Here is a 21,612-nt window from a genome sequence, read left to right as displayed (position 1 = left end):
CACAAGGTTAGGATTACACCCTTAATATACAACTGGAAAGCCTTGGGGGGGAAAATAATCAAAAGTGGGGCAGGGTGGAAGAAGGGACCCAACTGCAGGAAGTTTTGTATGGAAGGAAGGAAGGAATTTCCATATAGGTCTCATGTGACTTTCAAGGGCCAGACTGCACTTCCATATCCAACTAAAGCTATGGAAACTGGCTAAAATATCCTCTCCTATCTTGATACTGCCAAACATCCTTCTTCTCACCTTCATAAAGACACCTTCCACCCACCCAAGCCTCTTATATCCCAAAGATCAGCCCTCCTGAATTATGTGCACAAAGGAAAGGATTGGAACTTCCATCTCCTCCCTAAGAAAAAAGATGTCCTTGCAACTTGTGGAACACAGGCTGGATCCTAAGTGGGGGAGCATCCCTCACAAAAAAGCATCCCCCCAGTTCCATGAAACAAGCACAAGCAATTCACAGCAACTTCTGCACAAAACCACAATGTATTCACCCACCCCTGAAAACTAAACAGACCACTGTTATTAGAATTCCAAAGAAAGAGGTGTACTCACCTTCCATCGTAAGTTCTTCTTCAGGATCACAGCAAGGCAAGGTGGAGAGGCGGGGGGGGGGGAAGAGAAAGACAGAATCAGTACCACAAATGGGGTATCTGCTCAACAAATAAGCAATAGAGGCAAGGGGGGGTGGGATTGCACAGCAAATGCAAACCCATCAGCGCAAAACTAACTGGGGACATACAGCCACCACCTCCACTGCATATCCTCCAGCTCACAAGGTTCAAAAAGGAAGACGGGAACATAAGGACATAAGAAAAGAGTCTCCCTGGATCAGGCCCAAGGCCCATCTAGTCCAGCTTCCTGTATCTCACAGTGGCCCACCAGATGCCTCAGGGAGCACACAAGCTAAAAAGAGACCTCATCCTGGGGCTCTTCCTTGCATCTGGCTTTCTGAGGAAGCACACGTCTAAAACCAGGAGGTTGCACATACACATCATGGCTTGTAATCTGTGATGGATTTTCCCCCAGAAGTTTGTCCAGACATCTAGGCCACATGCCATCACCGCATCTTGTGGCAAGGAGTTCCACAGACTCAGAGCAGGAGGGCAAGTGTGGAGGAGAGGAGAGGGGTAGGCTAGGGTGTCTTGCCAGTTTTCTCTCCACTTTTCACACTTTCTCCTCCTGTGCTCCTTTTTCAGATTCAGGGAGTGGGAAGAGGAGGAAAGGTGGAGGTAGGAGCCAACCTGTGGGCTCTTCCCTGACACAGGGAGTGGAGCAGGGGCTAGGAAGGCCATTATCAGCTCGACAGGTGTTAAAATTCACATTTCTCTCTGGTGATTAATGACTTAATCCAGTCGATTTATTGGCTCATGCTTTTAAGCAGACGTTCTTCATATTTTAAATTCTGATTACGGACCCATTCAGGCCTGTTTGCAAGCCTCCCGCACACCGGAATTAGCTTCACCTCTCCATTACCATTCACCTTGAAACTATTTTTCTCCTAAGGCCCCCAATTAGTGGCACTAAGGAGCAGCCCCCACTTACTGCCACCCCCACCGCCGCCCCAAAGACACACCTCATCACTGTAGTGTGTAGTGTGCAGCTTTAGTGTGTAGTGTGCAGCCTTACAGTACTGCTGGGGGGGGAGCAGGAGGGATGTCTCTTTAAGTATTTCACTCCAATGGCTTATTTAGATGGATGAATGAGGCTTTGCTTTTCTCCCTTATGACTGAACCTCTTGCAAGCCTTCAGCTCCTAGATCAGCCATTTTCAACCACTGTGTCATGGCACACTGGTGTGCCACAAATGGCCCCCAGGTGTGCCACGGGAATTTGGGAGAGGGTCATTTATCAATAGGATCTTTGGGGGATGCGAGCCCCCATTGACAGCACAGTGTGCCTTGTCAATTATCAAAAAGTTGATGGTGTGCCTTGACCATTTTAGTGCCTTGCCAGTGCGCCGCGAGATGAAAAAGGTTAAAAATCACTGTCCTAGATGAATTTCGCACACACAGAAAAGCTTCCCTGGGTAGATGGGAGGGTTCGAGCAAGAAATGCTACCTGCAGACCCAGAAATCTCTCCACACCTTTCCTCACCGCACCCTGCTGCCTTGGCCTCCACCCATAAGCCTTGCTTTCCCACTACCCTCAACCACCCCAACATCTCTACTCCCTCAGTTGGCTCCACGCTTTCTCCTTTGCTGTCCCTTATGGTACAGCCTCCTCGCGCACTCCCTCCAAAACCAAAAAAAACCACTTTCCCAGGAAGCACTTGGCACAACACTTTTGTCCCAGTTCCCCGCTTGCAACTAATTAAGCCTAAGTACATGACGCTGAAAGAATCATATTCTCTGCCCACCCGCTTATCCCTGCCTCCATTTCCCTCCCCTTCATCCACTGTGTCTCCTATAAACCCCTCGGGGTAGGGATCTGACTTTTCACTCTTTAAAATACTTTAAAGAGTGACTTTAATGTCACTGACTTTAAAATACTATGCAAAGTCAGTAAAAATAATAATGAGATGGGAAGGGCTGTATGGCTCTTTCCAGACCTGTTGCTTCCCCGCAGAGAAGCAGAGAACAAATATCTTTTCCCAGGAGGTTCCTCTTCTCTGTTGTAGCCCCAGGTCTCCTTCTCCCCTACAGCCTCAGATGTGCTGGAGGAGGGAAGGAGGCTAAAATAAGAACCATACTCCCCCCTCTTGTCAGCTGCTCACAACTTTCCCAGGTCAGAGCTAGTCTGTTGACCAACAGAATCCTCTCCTCCATGGTATTCCACCTGAGGTTTCGAAATCCAGCATGAATGGTGGTGCAGGCCCTTTGATGACCTCCCGCTCTCTGGGTAACCCAGATCTGGCCTCTCAAGAAACCCGAGAGCAGCAATTTCCAACTGGTGTGGCAGGGCACATTGGCGTGCCACAAAACATATGCCACAAGAGTTTGGAGCACTGCAGTTGAAAATGGCTGATGAATTCTTCCGGGATCTGTGATTCTTTCTAGAGCAACTGTCTGTGGTAACGAACCATCTGTCCCTCTTCCTTCCATTGCCGGCAGAGGAAGAGGGACAGACAATTCGTCACTACAGGATTTGCCCTAGAAACAGAGCCACAGATCCCAGAAGAGTCTCCTGAAAGCCAGAAGTGACTTCACAAGAGGTGAGACCATAGAGGTCAGTGTGCCATGAGAAGAAAACAGTTGAAACTCACTCTCCTAGAGTGACAACCCTCAAACTGGAGAACCCCTGCCCCCCACTCAGCCAGAACTCAAGTCTCGCAAGGAACTAGCCTCCTCCCATGCTCAGAACCTCACACTCCTCTGAGTTTCTTCATCATGACCAATTAGTTGTAGGCCAGGATGCAACAGAGTGACAGAGCGGTACAAGATCCCAGGTTAGAAGGCTACCATGTTAAATCTCTCCATTCTCCAGGCAGGGTGGTGGAGCCTGGGAGGGATGGTCTGCACTTGGAGGTACATAAGGCCTTATTCCCCCTTTGTCTCTTGCTGGAGAAGTGCTCCTTAGAGCTCTCCTGCCTTGACAGTGTAAGTGTCACACACACAGGTGCATTCCTTCCACCTTTCAAGGGCTACCCAACCCTGATTCTAAAATCTTTGGAGCCCAGACACTGCTTTAGAGACAAAAACAGTGACAAGATTCACAACCCCCATTTCAGAGCCTTTGCCTCTGGCTTTCGACAAGTGCAAAGAGTCGGCACCACTCGTCTCTGACAGCAGGGGCAGGCTCCAGTAAGCAGCTGACTCAACCCAGTTCAGGTTCTATGGGCCCCTTCCCTGCACCCCAGGAAAGCTGAGGATTTGAAATGCCAAGTTGCTGATTGTGTCCAAAGCTGCAAGACTGATGCCTCCTGGGGGCTGTTTCCAAAGCCAACAGAATGGCGGGGGGGGGGGCGAAAAGTGAGGGAAATAAACACGCACAGGCCATGTGGTGATAAAATAAAACCCAAATCATGAATGTAACTAATAGCAGTGGATGAAGACAATACATAAAGTGGCATAAGAGCAACTGGGGGAAGAATCAGGCTGGAAACTGGGTGTTTTTGCCCACCCACTAGGACCAGGGACAACAGAGATTTTTAAGGTGTCTTGAGAGCTAACCAATTTATTTCAGCATCCGCATTCATGGATCAGAGATCACTTCATCAGCTGCGCAGAGTGAAATCTTCACTATGCAGGTATTTATGATATTATTGGGTGGGGATAAATAGGGGGAGGGTGGAAATGACAAAGTCCGAGGTCAAAAGAGATGGCAGGAGCAGAGCAAGTAACCGGTATTATTTAAAGTTTATATATAAGAGAGGAATGAGATGGAAATTTACAACAGCAGAATGTGCCAGCTGTTCAGTACTGTGAGACTCTGTAAGATAGACCAACGTGGCTGCCCCTCTGGAGTTCAGCACCATGGACAGCGGCTGGGCAGGGGATGCAGGAAGAATGTGGGAAGGGTCTTGGGGTGGGATGGCAAGCTAAGGAGCCTCCCCCCTCCCCACCCGACATGATCAAAGACAGGCTTCTGGAAGGGGCTGGATCTGAGTCACTGGGTGGGCTTCATTCTGGACCTCCATATTAGGGGTGAGGAAAAAGACACCCTCCTTTGCCCCCTCCCCATCCAAACACTTTGAAGGGAGTCTTTTTCTATCTTGCATTAGCTCACTGCTCTCATTTTGTATTTTCTCATTGAGTATTTTCTCAAAGGCTGCTTTCCAGAGCACATTAAGCTTGGATCAAGTGATCTATCTGCACCCAAGGCCTGGAGGGGTTGGTGAGGGATCTCTCCTATGGTAGGGGGATAGGCACGCAGGTTTTGAGACTCCATCCCCAACCACCCCCAACCCCCAGCTCTGTAATCATAGCGCCCAGAGCACGCCCTCTCCCTTGCTCATATATTCACTGAAGCTTCTGCTGCCCCCCCCATCAAAACCCCCTTGCTTACTGATGGCTTTGAGGTCGGAAGAAATGATTCTGCTGTATTCTGAAACAGACACTGACTCACTCAGGGCTGGCTACACTGATGGCAGCAACCCCAGATCCCTCTGAGGTCTCAACATGACCAGCTCTACCTGGCAGGGTAGAAACCAGAAGGTTGGCCTACAGATCAGGTCCCCTACCACTGAGTTCCAGTTCTTCCCCAAGAGGTCACTCCATTCTAGCCTCATTTGATCCAATTACTTGTGTGCAGGAAGGAGGGGGCCTTGCCCTACAGACACAGGTTGAATTCGACTGCATTTTAGTCCAGGTTTGTGGTTTTTATGACCCCTCCGCCTCCCAACAACTTCCCTCAAGTGGTCTCCCACCAACATACAAAAACCCCTATCTGGGCAGGGTTTCTTTTTTTTCAGGATTGCACCCCAACAAAATGGTTGCACCCAAGAGAAGCTCCCTCAGTGCCATTACAAGCCAGCTGCATAACAGCAGCGATTACTTACCATGATGTAGAGCTGCAAAGAAGAGAACAAGCTGCACCTGTTGAATTCCAGCCTGACATGCAGCTATTTGCAGAGGCTGTGCCTGTAACAGCCACATGACAGGTTGGAATTCAGACAGTGCATAAGAACATAAGAACAGCCCCACTGGATCAGGCCATAGGCCCATCTAGTCCAGCTGCACTGCAAGGAATATCTGCTATGACACATCCGGCTCATAATGGCACTGAGGGAGCTTCTCTCTGGAAGAGACGGTGCCAACACTTGTGGGTGACAGGCCTTGTTAACGGCAGAGGGAGGGGCGATCAGGACTTTGTGCTCTGGCTGAAATACAAACCTGGAATGCAAGAACACCAGGGCAGCTGCTGGTGTGAGCTGGTTTCCTGGCAACAGCAAACAAAAAGCCGGTGACTAGGAGGGATAACGAACACTGAGATGGGGGGCACTGAGAATAATCTCTCTCCCCTACAGACCTGGTATAAAACTTCTCCTTCCTTTCAGATGAAAGCACCAGTGGACACTGGAAGCGAGGGCTTGGGTAGAGGACAATGGAGAAGTTTCAGCAGGCTCTCCCTCCCTCCCTCTCTCTCGCCAGCCAGCCAGCGCAGCCAACAGTCGGACTTCTGCCTGCATTCCTAGGACAAAGGCAACTGGGGTAGTGGCTGAGCTGGACTCCCAGTCAAAGGAAGCTGTTTACTGAGTCAGCCCTCGGTCCCTCTGAGCACATTGGCAAGCACTGACTGGCAGCTCTGGCAACTCTCCAGGGTTTCAGACAGAACTTTCTCTGCCTTACCTGGAGATGCCAGGAACTGAACCAGGGACAATCTGCAGGCACAGTAAATGCTTTATTTGTGCAGCTATGGCTCCCTCCCCACAAGCATCTTCCTGGTCATCAGAGGGAGGAGCTAAATTCTCTCCCCATACCTAGACAGAGGAAAGAGAGTCTCCGCAGCTACCTCATTCTGGGTGTAAAATGAATCTTTTCCATGTTGCAGAGGTCGGAGCTCCATCTCCCTGCTGCTTTCAGTCCAACCCAGGCAAAATCAATGATCCGAGAGGGTGTCAGACACCCCTGGTCTACAGTGGAAACTGCAGGGTTTCAAGCAGGCAGCAGGGACCCAAATTTACCCATTATGCAGAGGGAAGTGGTAAACTGAGTTGGAAGAATTCTGGGCTGTTCCACTTCAAACTGGACATGGGTGAGTCATATTTTCACACTGCCTTCCCAGGGCCCCTCTCAAAACAAAAAAACACCCTCCCTGAATACTGTAAATGAGCACATTGGAGGAAAGAGCTGAGAACAGACAAATCCCCTGTTTGCAGGTTTCCTACACGCCAAATGTAGTTTGTGGAAAGGGAGAATTCAAAAAACAATTATTCCCACTCCCCCTCCCCCACAACATGAAGTGGAAAAGGTCCAGAATTCTACTGCCTTGGCTCACCACCTCACTCAAATGGGCAGACTGGGTCTTACTGGTGTGTTCCAGGGCGCAAGGCTCTGAACTAGATCAGGCATGGGAAGGAAGGGGCAGAGGTTGCACTCTGCCTCCCCAATTTCTGCAGATGGATTTGAGTTTTTGGACACTTGGCAGCCCCTCCCAAAATGCACCAAGGGTCTCTCCTATTGCCACCTGGTGGTCCCCACCATGCACAGTGGGGCTGGTGCCCTTGCTACAAGCAATGCTCTGTGGGGAGGAAGAGGGGGCCACCCCTCCCTGCTCCATCTTTTTGGCTGCTTGCTTGGCAACTGCCGACCTTGAGCTGTCCTTGCAGGGAACACCAAGACTGGCTGGGCCCTGAGCCCCCCTGCGACAACGGGAGCAAGTCAACAATGATCCACACCCTTGTCTGCACCCATCACAGGGAGTGGAGTTAACAGAAGTGGGCGGTGGGGTGCAGCTTAGGCCCTGCCCATGAGTATGGGTATGGCGAAAAAGAGAGGCTGATGCAAAAAGACACAGGGCGGGGGGGAGCAAGCACAAGAAGAAAGGAGAGCCTGCAACAGGGATCGGCGGAGGGAGGGAGAGGAGAAAAAGGAAAACCAATTAATGGAGCAAGGGATGAAAAGGAGGGTGTGTGTTGGAATGAATTGATGATGGAACCCTGGACAGGGGAGACAATTAAGTTCTAAGGTATTGTGGTGGAAGGACAAAGGACACTGTGTTTTAAATGTCTAAAAAGAGAGCTGCCGGGACTCAAGCCGGCCTGGGAGTTGGGCGGCAGTTACTCATCACCAAAGATGCTCTCTGTGTACATTTATAGACACCATTATTAATTCACCGCAGCACCAGCGTTGCAGCAGCACTGAAAGCAAGGGTCAGGGAGAGGGGGGTGCGTCCTGCCATGAATTAAGCCTTCTAAGAAAGCCAAAGATGAAAGTGAGGAAACCTGGAAAAGAACAAAGGAGGAGGGAGGAGAAACTGCTGCCGGTCGAGGATGGCAATTTGGACCTAAACGAATGAACTGTTTGACTCCGCAGACAGACGCTCATGCTGAGAGTTCAGGTATAGGACCTGTTGTGCAGGCTGAGAGTCCCCAGTGAATCTTTAGGTAGGGCAGGGAAAGAGCCCAAGGTGAACTCCTAGAGCGGCATTTCTCAAACTGTGGGTTGGGGCCCACTACGTGGGTCACAAGCGAATTTCCGGTGGGTTGCGTAGGACCTGGCTCAGCCGCCATTGCAAATACAGAACTGAAAATACAGAGCTGCTGGGCAGGGAGCGCTCCCTGGTGCTTTGCCCTGAAGAGGTGGGAAGATGGGATGCTGGAAACAGGGGTGGGGGGGAGGTGGACTGTGCGGCTGGAGAAGGATCCAAGCCTGCCTTCTGCTTGACTTCCAAGCAGGAATGCTGGAATTCTGAGCTATGCAAAATAACAGCATGAACAGGACCTTTGGTTGATTTAGGCTGATTTAGGTTTGAAACCTAAATTGATGATGTCACTTCCAACCATGACATCATTTCCAGGTTAATGACTTCACTTCTGGTGGGTTCTGACAGATTGTCATTCTAAAAACTGGGTCCTGGTGCTAAACGGTCCTAGAGAATGGCTTCCAGTCAGTGACTCTCAGTGCTGAACTACAGAGACCAAGGTCCAGACTCCTTTGGATGCAGCTTCAGAAAACAAATCCAAAAGGGTTGCTTTTATACACCAGGTCTTCAAGGCATGGCACCATAGAACTCTTTGCCCTCCTTGCCACTTTGGCATTCTGGGACAGGGGAAATGAAAGTGGAAAAACCGGGCTCCTTCCACAGTTCATGGATTCCACAGAATAATTGCCCTTGGTGGGGGGGGGGGGGAATTGAGACACCCGTTTCCTTGAGAAAAATTTGGCTCTGTTCCAGCTCAGGGCTTAACCCCTTCCACAAAGGGCTGTCCCACAAGGAATCTCTTTGTTCACCCCTCTCATACAGGTGCCAAGCCAAGCCAGCTGCATCACTCAGATGCAAGTAGTCAAGAGGCATTGAGCGGGTGCCAGACCGCAGACCCCTTCTGCAGTCCATGGAAGTCTCTCTCCAGAAGAAGCCATCAAGCCTCTACTCTGCCTGCTCTACTCTGCCTTATGAAACACCATCCTCATCCTCCCTTCTTTTTCCTTACCCCCCATTCTCCTATTTTCATCAGTTTCCCTATTTAGATTTTAAGCTCACAGGCTTGTCACTGTTCATTGAACACATGTACAGCACCGTGCTTTTCAGGTGCTTAATAATAAAATTATTGCCTCACTATTAATTAGCAAATCAATTTATAATTTAAAATACAAATTATAAAAATGTAACAGTTGTATTGATCATCCTCTAAGATGATCTATAAAATATACAACATTTAATATTAATAACAAGAACAGTGACTAATTCTACTGGAATGTATCTCAATCACTCATCATGTCCTCAGCAGCATACTTGGGACTTTGCACAGAGTGAGAAAGAAAGGTGTTTGCCCCAAGGAACTTGCAATCTCTGATGCAAAAGGAAAGGAGAGAGGAAAAGGAAAGGAAAGGAACAGAAGGGGATGGAGAAAGGAGTAAATAAAGGAAGCAGCTGCAGTTGTCTCTGTTTACATAAAACAGAGCTCTGTGCGGATTCTATTGCTGAGCCATTAGATTTCTTCCTAGCTTACCTGTATTACTGTGGGCCCACTCCTATCCAACTTTGGCTGCAATCCTAACCACATTTTCCTGAGAGTAAGCCCCATTGAACAAAATAGAACTTACTTCTGAGTAGGCCTGGTTAGGATTGTGCCCTTTCCAGCACTGATGCAGCTGTGCCACCAGGGAGTCATGGAAGCATCCTCAAAGTAAGGAAATGACTGTTCCTTTATCTCAGGGCTGCATTGTGGCTGCGCTGGGCCCTGTGTTGCAAAGGTGAGGCAAGGGGATTAGCAGCCACTTCCAGTCAGTGTTGATCACCCCCCATCCACTTGCTGATGTTCAACACTGACTGGAAGTGGCTGCTAATCCCCTTGCCCCACCTTTGACTTCTTCTTCAAAGGAGGCACAGGATGGGGAAGGAGGTGGCAGAGCAGAGGAGAGACCAGGAGGCAGCAAAGTTCCTCCTTCGTTTCCAGAATGTTTGGCAAGACATCCCCATAGGCAGCTGACCTTGCAAAAAGTTGTCCCAGCAACAATTTGTATTTAATAATATTATTATCATTTGTATAGCATGCTTGGAGGTTCAAACCCTTCTCATGTTATCATCTCAATACAATCCTTACCAACAACCCTGCATGGTGAATAAGTATGATTCTCCCCCTATTGCAGGTGGGGAAGGCTGAGGGAGGGGGACTTGCTTTAAGGCCCCACTTAGTGAATTTATGGCAGAGGAGAGACTCCAACCAGGGCAGTTCAGGGCGCAATCATAAGTGCCCCTTCGGCTGACATAAGTCCCTGGCACTGACTGAAGAGTGTCGCAAAAGTGCCATAAAGCACTTTTTCGCCACTCTTTGGGAAGATATTATATATATTGGCAATCTTCAGTCTCGAAAGACTCTGGTATCGCGCTCTGAAAGGTGGTTCTGGCACAGCGTCTAGTGTGGCTGAAAAGGCCAATCCGGGAGTGACAATCCCTTCCACACCAGGAGCAAGTGCAGTCTGTCCCTGGTCTGTCTCCCTGGCTATGGGCCTTCCTTCTTTGCCTCTTAGCCTCAGACAGTTGGCAAAGTGTCTCTTCAAACTGGGAAAGGCCATGCTGCACAGCCTGCCTCCAAGCGGGCCGCTCAGAGGCCAGGGTTTCCCACCTGTTGAGGTCCATTCCTAAGGCCTTCAGATCCCTCTTGCAGATGTCCTTGTATCACAGCTGTGGTCCACCTGTAGGGCGCTTTCCTTGCACGAGTTCTCCATAGAGGAGATCCTTTGGGATCCGGCCATCATCCATTCTCACAACATGACCGAGCCAACGCAGGCGTCTCTGTTTCAGCAGTGCATACATGCTGGGGATTCCAGCACGTTCCAGGACTGTGTTGTTTGGAACTTTGTCCTGCCAGGTGATGCTGAGGATGCGTCAGAGGCAGCGCATGTGGAAAGCGTTCAGTTTCCTCTCCTGTTGTGAGCAGAGAGTCCATGAAGATAGGCCGATGCATAGACTGCGCTGGCCTCCCTATGCTGATGCGGGTCCCAGGGATGGGTGAGTTTGTGTCAGCTGAGCTTGGCCGGTGCAGGGGTCTGGGGGGAGTGGGGAGGACAGGGAGGGAGGTATTTTAGGGGGGGCGGTGGGCATTCCTGGGGGCAGGTGAGTGGGAGACAGGGCTTATTCAGCACTTATTCTGGATCCTAGTCCCATTCCTGGGCAGCCTAGAGCAGTCCTGCGCTGCTTGGATTTGTGCCATCGATTTCAGTGGCACAGATTTGAGTAGCCCCATTGGGGCTGCTGAGACTTGCCCGGGGTTAAGAGGAAGTTTCCCCTTGCCTCAGGCCAAGCCTCAGACAGCCCAAAACTTGAAACTTGCCCTGAACACAGCACAGGCCTGCCTGTTCCAGTGCAAGTTAGGATTGCGCTGTCAATTTCTTAGCCACTACATTACAGTCAAATAAAAACATGCTTAATTTTTTGTTTAATTCTAACACAGAGTCTACAAAACAGTTGCAACATCACACACACACACACACACACACACACACACACAGAGCCTGGGGCGTTTCATGTTGCTTCAAGGATCAATTATCCACCTCAGCAGAACCAATTTTAAATGGACATCGAAAAACTGAAGAAGAGAAGGCGGCTGTTTAATCTCCCGGGTAGGCAATTCCACCGCTTAGGGGCCCCTGCTGTGAGGTCGCTGGAGATGTCAGGGATTCACCTTTAGAGAGACAAGAGAGTTTGGCATCTCCCCCTTCCCACAGTCAGAACTGAGGCTCCAATCCAGCACACACAAATCAAGTGGCCCTCTAACCATGTACAGAGTGCTTTTCCCTCCTGAGATGGCAACATGCATGACCTGGCATAAGCTGGGAGTCAGGGAACAGAAGTCAGAAAAATGGAATTTGGGCTAGGCTGGACCTCCCGGCCATGTTCTGGAAATTAACTACAGGCCTGCAAGACACAACACTTCCTCTCGCCAGACATGTGAAAGCAACAAGTTGTGTGGTGTTTGTGTGTTAGAAAATTTCCCATGCACTAAAACAAAAAATGAATGAAAGCAAAGCTTAGCAATCATCTCCCCCCTCCCCCCCAAAACACCTTCATCTGCCACCCCAAACACCTCACCACCAACCACACTCACTGCTGGCTACGTCACCGAGAAATACCACATATGACACAAAATGCATTTTATCTCAAAATCGATTGGCTGGCCGGGCAGTGTTTCCACAGCAACCGGGCTAAGCAACAGCTGCCCAGCTGCCCATCCGCAGAGCCTCCCCTGGCAGGGGCACAGTCTCAGACAAGAGCCGGCCAGGCGGAGCACCTGCCACAGCCCGCAAACACTGAGGGAGGGGCCACTGCCCAGCCGACTCCGCAGCAGGCGGGCCAGCAACTGGCACAGCCATCTGTTTGTCAGTCTCCCTGTCCAGACAGCCAGGAGTGTGTGTGTGTGGGGGGGGGCCTTAGATGAAGTGCCTACGTGTGGGTGTTGTGTTGTGTGTCTGCCTGCATGCGAAAGAGAAGCCAGAGAGTATTCTTGACAGAAGCAAGCACAATTGTGCGAGACGCGGGGCATGTTTCGGCGAGGGTTATGCAAAAACAGGAACGCTTCCGCCGGCTGAGGGATTCTAAAATCGCTGGAGCCGGCCCTGTGCGGAAGAAACAGGAGTGCTTGGACCGCCCATCCAAGCGGCACCACATCCCAGCCCACTTCCCAGCTCTGATCTGCCAACACGGCTCAACGTGGACTGCACCGATATTGGTAGAGCAGGTCTGGGTTGAACCATAGCGGCTGCTGGGGCTTACCCCAGGGCAAGGGGACAAATGTCCCTTTACTTCAAGGAGACCTCCAGCAGCCAAAATTCCCTTGTGGGATGCAATGCAGCCTGAGCACAGGGGAACTTAAGCTGAAGTACACGTAGCTGAAATTATCATGTGTGCTCCCCCTTTCCCCACTTTCTCTCTTCTGCTGTCTCCCTTGGGCCAATATCTAGATTGTAAGCCCCTCAGGGAAGAGATCTACCTTTTAACGCTATGTGACACACATGCACCATGTCGATGTGTGCTACGTATACTGCAATTCCTGCCGTTATTTAATTTCTATTGTAGTCACAAGCTTCTGATCCTCCACTTCAAAGCCCTCCTTGCCTCTCCGCTCTCCTATCTAGCCACCTTGCCTGGCAGCAATCTTCACTCCTCCAGCCCCAGACAACCTACGGACTCCTGCCCCTCTCTGTCCTTACTCCCTCACGCACCCTTTGGGGTATGGAACCCTCCCAGATACTGTGCAGATCACACAGCTCTTACTTCCTCAAAGTCCCTTCTCCAAACCCACCTTTTCCAGGAAGAGCTGTCCAGCACGGGAACTGCCAGCCTTGAGGCAGAGGCTGGCTGGCCACCTGTCAGGAGTGCTGTGGCTGTCTGCACTGGGCAGGAGGTCAAACTAGATTTCCTCTGACATGACCTCCCCCACATTCTATGATTCTAGGAAGCCTTTGGTCCCACACAAAGGCCAGTCGGACAGCGTCTCTAGGTAGGGCTGGGCTGGGAAGGGTTCCTTGTCCTAACCATTGGAGAGCTGCTGCCAATCAGTGCTTGACAATGCTGATCTACCCAGACCAGGGGCGTCCAAACTTTTTGGCAGGAGGGCCGCATCATCTCTCTGACACTGTGTTGGGGCAGGGGAAAAAATTTCAAATTTGAATAAATTTACATAAATGAATATATTAGAGATGGAACTTGTATGAATGAATGAAGGTCTTGCAATAGCTCTAGGTCTATAAAAGGCCTTGCACAAAGCAAAGCCAGCCTTTCCTTCGCTGCCACTGCTGCATCACAAACATGAAACAACAGGCAATGGAGGGAGCCCTCGTCCCACAGCTCATGCAAGAGGTCGAACAGTCGCCCTCATGTTGATAGCAGTTGTGTCGGGCCAGCACAGACTCCAGTAAATCTTCAGAGGGCCCGAGTCCCTTTGGAGACTGGGGGTTCTCTGCGGGCCGGATTGGGAGTCCTTGAGGGCCACAAGTGGCCCCCTGGGCTGGGGTTTGGGCACCCCTGACCTAGAAGTAGCCTGACTCAGCAGAAGGCAGTTTCTTACGTTCACAGTATTTGGGGAGGGATTACAGCTCAGTGATAAAACACTTACTTTCCATGACAACTCCAGTGACCTAACAGCAGGGCCCCTAAGCGGTGGAATTTCCTATCTGGTAGATTAAGCAGCTGCCCTCTTCAAGTAGACACATTAAATAGATAGTAGTAGACACATTTAAATAAATTTAAACACATTAAATTAAATAAATATGCTATCACCACCCCCATCCCCTTCCTCTGTTATCTCCCTTGTGTCTAAACCTGGACTGTGAGCACCTTGGGGCAAGGGTCTATCCTCTCACCAGCTGCAGAAGTGGACTTAGTCCAGGGCATTGATGCCCAAGAATAGTCGAAAGAACTAACAGTGGCTCATCTCACGCTGCTGGCCCAACACGTGAGGGATTAGGGGGGCCTCGCTTCCTATAAGGAATGTCTTCCAGACACAAGCAGTGAAGAAAGCACTTTTCTGCGCTCTTCCCACCTATGACGGCACAGGGAGGCAGGGCAGGGGGGACGGGTCCCTCCTCCCCTATTTCCAGAGTGTCCGCTTCTCTCTCTCACACCAGCTGCCCCAGTGCAGGATGCCTGCAGCCCAGTCCTGGACTTCTGCCAGAGCAGCAGACACGGCCATAAACAGATAAATAATAGTGGAATAAATTGTGCGTAGCCAGGGACCAGATTGCCTTTGACCCGTCAGACGGTTCTTTTTCCCTGCCTGGACCGATTATCACTTCTGCCACACTACCCTCTACCCAGCGCACCAGGCGCTGCAGACAGAGAGCAGGGAAGGAAGAAGAATCGCTTCCCGCTTGCAAGGGACAAAAACAGGTAAGCGAGGCAGGGAGGACTGCCAGGCACTGACTATGCAGGGTGGGGGTTGGCCCAAGCAAATCTGCAACCAGAGCGGGGACAGAGGTGCACCGCCACACCTACAGCATGGCCTTGACCATGGGCTTTCCAAAGGGGTGAAACAACAGCTTTCATTTAAAGAAGGAGAGCTTGCTTGAAGAGCAAGAATGTGCAGTTTGAAAAGCCTTTGGCAGCTGCCTTTCTAAATTCACAGGAGCAAGAAGATGAGCTGTGGCTGGTGCAGAAGAGGGCCATGGCCAACAGAGAAGGCACACACGGACCCCACCACCCCCAATCTGTCACCCTCTACCAACCTGCTGTCTCACTGCACCTCATTGACAGGAGGGGTATGGCCCAACCTGGAAGTGTGGCTGCCTCACCCAGTGAAGGAAAGCTGGTTTCACCCCTGGGTCCAGCAGATCCCAGGTGGCAGATGTACACCTGGTACAACCTCCTGATTTCAGAAACGGGCTACGTTAGATGTAGGGAGGGCACCAGGATGCAGGTCTCTTGTTGTCTGGTGTGCTTCCTGGGGCATTTGGTGGGCCGCTGTGAGATACAGGAAGCTGGACTAGATGGGCCTGTGGCCTGATCCAGTGGGCTGTTCTTATGTTCTTAGAGGAGCAAGGCTGATGTGAGGCTGGTCTAAGGTTTGGCAGAAGTGCAACATGAGGAGGGGTAGGGAAGGAGTTCCAGAGCCTAGGTCCAATTCCCAAACAAGCACACACACCAGGGCAGTGGTTCTCAAAACTTTTTCTTTTTGGGACCCACTTTTTAGAAGTGATGGGTCCACTACCAACTGGAAGTGATGTCATTAACCTGGAAGTGAGGTCATGGCCAGAAGTGTCATCATCAATTTAGGCTTCAAACCTAAGCCACGGTTAGCCAAAGGAACCATTACACAGCATGTTCCTGCTGTTCTTTTGCAGAGCTTGGAATTCAAACATTCCAGTTCAGAAGTCAAAGCAGAACCCAGACTTGGATTTTTCGCCAACCACACAGCACCCCCCTCCTTTCCAGCATCCCACCTTCCCCCCATTTAGGGCAAAGCACCAGGCCTCTCTCCCACCAGGAGCCCGCCCTGCCCAGCAGCTCTGTACCCTGCATTTTCAATGGCAGCTAAGCTAGCTGCTACGTGACCCACCTGAAATTGGCTCAAGACCCACCTAGTGAGTCCCGGCCCATAGTTTGAGAAATGCTGCACTAGGGAAAAGAGGGGCCATGGCTTAGGGCACATACAAGAGAAGTGCATAGGGGCAAAAGAAAAGGGTGGGAGGAAGTGAAGAGGGCACTGCAGGCAGTGCCAGATTTAGGCATAAGCGCAACAAGCTACAGCTTTGAGCCTAACAAGCTGCAGGGGCCTCAAAAAATTAGAGTTCTTTTGGAGGGGGAGGCTGTGAAATTTTATGTGTACTCGCTCTCTATATATAGTTTATATATATATATATCGTTATATAGTGTGCATGTTAGGCTAGGAGGGTCACAAATGTGCCATAAAGCAAGTTTGTGTCTCCTCACGAGCAAGCCATGCCAGCACACAGGGGTGCGTTGGCACATGGAGGCTGAATCCAGCCTCTGTGGTGGCTTTCGGGGCAAGCCTTGCACCAGCGCAGCTGGGCTGACACAATGTTCTGGGGTGGGCAGGGAGGAGGCAGGAGGAACACATTCTGGTGCAGGTGAGGGCAGACAGTGGGTGACCCCAGGGGTGGGCAGGTGGGGAGCGGCAGGTGGGGCTGGGACCCAATCGTTATGCTGGATCCCCATGCCCGTTCCTGGGAAGCTTGGAGTGGCTTCAAGGCGCTCCGCTCTCCTTGAACTTGTGCCATCTCAGGAAGTGGTGCAAGTCTGAGGAGACCCATAGGGGCCAGGGAGGCGTACCCAGAGGTAAGGGGAAGAGTTTCCCCTTGCCTCTGGCTAAGCTGCTTATGGCCACTATCCTGTGCTGGATACAGTGCAAGCTTCTTGGCTTGCCTGTTCCAGTGCAAGATAGGATTTCAACCTTATATAATTATATAGTTAATATATAAACTCTATCTATCTATCTATCTATCTATCTATCTATCTATCTATCTATCTATCTATCTATCTATCTATCTATCTATCTATCTAAAACTAACGAACTAATGCACACACAAATATATATGTGCATGTGTATGTGTAATATCTATATGTATAATACACATACACATGTACATATATATTTGTGTGCGCATGTATTATACATGATATATATGTAGACCTTTTTTAACTGGCTTCTGCAGCAAATTTTGGTATAATTTTTTTATCAGGAGGCCTCCAAGCTTTATATAGCTTAGGACCTTCCAAGTCTAAATCCGGCACCGATTGCAGGTGAACTTGTACAAAGCATAGGAAGGGGCACTGCCAATATCAGATCTTTGGGGACTCCTCACTCAAATGCCATCAGAGGGACCTGGCAGACCACCATCTGCCATCCTTGCAATGCCCCCAATGCAATGCCTCTATCCCTGGACGCAGCAATGGAGACCATGAAATACAGGTAAAATAAGGGTGGTGGATGCAGGCATGGCTTCTAAACAGCAATCAGCGTCATCATCACTGCCAAATTGAGCGCTCACAAGGGCTTCTGGGGAGGTTTGATACAGCAGGGGCAGCGGCAGCGGTTCTTGGTTGCTGCCATCCAGTGGCATAGCTGATGATCCTGTAGCTCAGTGCAAGCTCAAAATGATTTATTTATTTACATTTTTATGCCGCCCTTCCTCCAAAGAGCTCAGGGCGGTTCACACAGCTGCTCTCCTCCTTTTGTCCTCTCAACAGCCCTGTGAGGTAGGTGGAGCTGAGAGAAAGTGACTGGTCCAAGGTCACCCAGGAAGCTTTGTGGTTGAGGGGGGATTTGAACCTGGATCTTCCAGGCCCTGGAAGTGATATCACAGCCAGAAGTGATTTAATTTCCAGACTTTTAAAAAAGCTAAAATTGGGGGGAAACCTGCCTCCCCTCCCCCAAAGCTCGCCACCCACTTGCTCTACTGCCTCCCTCAGCCAGTGGCATAGCTAAGGCATCTATCTGCTACCTGGGGTCAAAGAAAATTTTGTAGCCCCCTCCAAGACAAAAATCAAATTTAAATAATTAAATAAATAAAAGTGTGCCCTGTACTGGTTAGAGACACTATGCTGGGGTGAAGAGGGCCGGTTATTCTCTCCCTGCTAAGAAGCACCATTTGAAGGAGTGCCTCTTTAACCAGTTAGCAGGCTAACTATATTATGATACATGAAAATAAGAGCGCCTTAACACCGTATTGGTTCCCTGCTGTATCATAACAACATCTCATTGGCTCTCAGAACAACCAGTCTCATAGGTCAGTTTTAAGAAATCCACCATTTTGTTCCATAAGGCAGTTGTGTTTTCATTTTCTGGTGAATTGGTCATACCTTTTGATAGAATACAGACATTCTGCATTAAATTACCTTTCCAATAATATATAACGTGATGGTATTATTCATACATACCAATTTTTTCCACAATTTTGGCCGCTAGTGTAAAGCTCAGCTTGTTGCCCCCCCAAAGCTTGCTGCCCTGTGCAACTGCTACCCCCCCACCCCGTTATCTATGCCACTGCTGCCATCTTTCACCAAGGACTTTGGGAGGGGTCAGTGGTGGGCCCTTCGATGCCTCCAATTGGCCAAGGCCTAACACTTTTCCTTGAGGAGCGGTGTGAAAAGGAGCCAAGCAAAAGGTTTCAGCAATGAGGACTAGAATCTTGGAGAGACACACACAGGTCCAGAGAAGGACCTGGTTAGGGTTTATTCAATAGCAATAAATTGAGCCAAAAGGGATTCTGAACCCATCAGAGATGTCAGCGACAGAGGGGGAGGGGTGGGGTGGGGGAGAGTGAGAGAGAGATAGCATGTGTGAGCATGAGCCGTTCAGTGCTGGCACCGGTGAAGATCCTGCCTCAAGAGAAAGTGCAGGCAAAAATTCAGGGATGTTAGAAGGAGCCCCACACCCATCACAGAGCCCACCTCCAAGTCATTACCACAGTTATCACTTAATGCGGCGGAGAGTTTGAGCCGCAGTAAGTCTTTGCGGGGGTGAGGGAGGCAGCGACGCGATCCCCAGGATCACTTCGCTAAGGGGGCTGCAGGGACTGGCAGGTACTTACCAGTCCCTGCTGCAGCCTCCGGAGGGTGCAGGGAGCTCTGTGCGACTGTCTGCAGGGCTCCCCAACCTCCAGAAAGTGAACGCGGAGCGACCGCGCCCGGCCTCTGCAAAACGGGAAGTGGAGCGTGATTGTTCCGCTTTCACTTTTAGAAGGGTGGGGAGCCCTGTTGAGGGTTGCGCAGGGCCCCCTGCAGCACTCCTTTAGGGGCCCCAAAGCCAGGGCCCTCAGGCTGGGGAATCGCAAAGCCCAAGTTTGAGAAACCTTGACTTAGTGCTTCCCTTAAGAGCTCATTAGGTACATTATCTGAAGCTGAAATCCTATACTTGGTTTACCTGAGAGTCAGCCCCACTGAACTCAGTGGGTCTTATTTCTAAACAAATACACGTAGGATTCTGCTGTTAGTAGCCCCAAAGTATCCCTGCTCAGCAGGCCAAGGAGGTTGCACAAACCCATCATGGCTTGTAGAGATGGACTTTTCTTCTGGAAATCTGTTCAATCTTTTTTTGAAGGCATCTAGGCCTTGCAGGTGGGGAAGACCGAGGCCAAGAGGCTGGCCTGAAGCCAACTAGAGGCAAGATTCAAACCAGGAATGTCCCCCTTTGTAATTTACCCACCTGGGGTTGCTGAGGTCACCAGACAGGCCGGCGAGATTCCCGCAGGACGCCCCAGCTCTCTGCCCGCTCTCCTAACCACTGTGCTACCAGCCTTGGCCCCCCTCCCGCTGGCTAGGCAGCCCCCATGCGAGCTCTTACCTTCACTGCAAAACTTGCCCTGGAAGCCGGTGAGGCTGCAGTCGCACTGAACTTCGCTGTTGACCACGGTGCAGATTCCGCCATTCACGCAGGGGTTCTGCTTGGTGCACAGGTACTCCATGTCACTGCGAATGCCCTGGCTACCCAGGAGGGCCGGGGGCATATCCCCCACCTTGAGGTTGGCCACTATCCCAGAGAAAGGCAACTCGTACTTGACGGTGCTGAGAGTGAGGGCGGAGAGGCGGACGTCCGGCGGGATGCCCCCCACAAAGAGGTCGCTCTCCACTGTCATGTCACGCCGCTTGGACTTGACCTCAGCCACACGGGCCTCGCCATCCACCACTAGCATGGTTTCACGGTAGTTGCGGGTCAGGAGGAGCATGTGCCAGCGGTCGTCGTTGATGGGCGTCTCCAGGTGCAGGCTGGCGGGCTCAGCGCAGGAGATGGTGAAGCGCAGGCGGAATCGGCCTTCCAGGATCAGCAGCTCCAAGAAGTCGCAGTTCCCACCATCATCCAGGTACAGCACCAGTGCCCGGGACACGTTGGTCTTCAGGCTGAAGCTCAGCTCTCCCGTGGAGCTGGCATCCCACCGGGCGTAGCGGGCCCACTGGCCTGTCGCGCCCCCAAACTCCAAGGCCGCCCCACCTGCTCCCGGGCCCAGCATCGACGCCACCAACAATGCCCACGGCAAGAGTGGCACAGGCTTCGCCATGGCAGCCCCCCCTTCCTCGAGGCAGATGACTGCCCCCCTTGGCACACCCTCAGATCCACATTAAGCAGGAAGACATAGGGGCAAATGTGGACCGGATCCCAAGAAGCAGGGGTGGGGTCCTTGCAAAAGACAGAGAGCCCACCAGGATTGGGGGAGGGGGCAGTGTCTCACGCAGAAAAGCAGTCCCTTGAAGGCTCTTCTGGCTCCCCCGTCCCCCCTCACCAAGAGCCAAGGTGTCTCTTTACACTGGTTACAGCATCTTCATCCTCTGGCAGGGAGGAGCTGGGCAAAATTTCTCCCAGAGTAAGGGAAGCAGTCCCAAGACACTGTTGGGGGACAACAAGCCCCCAAATCCACCTCGAAATCCAGAGCTGCGTCCTGAATGCCCTCGGCTGCCCTTCTGTTTGCATTCAGTCTGGTGTACGCATTGTACAAGCTCCAGGTCTGGGAGGAGAAAAGAAGGGAATTGGGGCAGGGAGAAATGAGAAGAGAGGAGGCAGTCAGTCACTACATTAAAATCGTAAAAAAAAAAAAAAAGCAATCACAGGCATGAGAGATTATTAGGGCCTTCCTTGGATAGCTGCAGACAAGAATGAGTTAAGCTGTTCCCTTCCAGTCCTGGGTAACAACCCAATCCACAGATCCCAACACCTCCCTCCCTCCTCCCTCCAGTTCAACCATACAAATGCCCATAGCCTTCTAAAAATAATAGCTAAAAGGAGCTGGAGCAAAAGGGTGTCACTACCACGACCCTGACTACTCTATAATGCGAGCCCTGCCACGAGGACTAGAAACTTAGGTTTTCCACAAAGCTAAAACTCATGTCCAATGCAACATTCCAAACTCCTGCTGTACTTTAAAAGGACTCACCAAATGGAGACTGTCTGGCCGGAACTGGGCAAAAAGGATTGCAGTCCGTTGTGCCCAACTTTGGAGTGGGTACACACACTTGGGTATGCAAGGAGGACGGCCCTCCTCATGTTAGAAGAGAAGGACATTGAGTTTACCAAGCTCCATCCATCCAAGCCACATGCACACGTTGATCAGGGCCC

The 21,612-nt window shown here is 50.8% G+C and overlaps 1 protein-coding gene across 1 annotated transcript in view; it reads right to left on the bottom strand.

Annotated features, from left to right (window-relative positions):
- Positions 1-20,245, bottom strand: part of NRXN2 (neurexin 2) — a 300,535-nt gene extending 280,290 nt beyond the window's left edge. Inside the window, exons 1-2 of the mRNA XM_066610141.1 lie at positions 19,849-20,245; positions 562-579 (exon numbers count right to left, since the gene is read on the bottom strand). Of these exons, the coding sequence (XP_066466238.1) occupies positions 562-579; positions 19,849-20,230 (400 nt within the window). The 5' untranslated portion in view covers positions 20,231-20,245. The remainder of the gene's footprint in view (positions 1-561; positions 580-19,848) is intronic.
- Positions 20,246-21,612: the final 1,367 nt, after the last annotated feature.

The sequence above is a fragment of the Tiliqua scincoides genome, chromosome 15 (genome assembly GCF_035046505.1).
Source record: "Tiliqua scincoides isolate rTilSci1 chromosome 15, rTilSci1.hap2, whole genome shotgun sequence".
Classification (NCBI taxonomy): Eukaryota; Metazoa; Chordata; class Lepidosauria; order Squamata; family Scincidae; genus Tiliqua; species Tiliqua scincoides.
The sequence above is the reverse complement of the archived record's forward strand: the minus strand, read 5'-3'. Positions and strand labels throughout refer to the sequence as shown.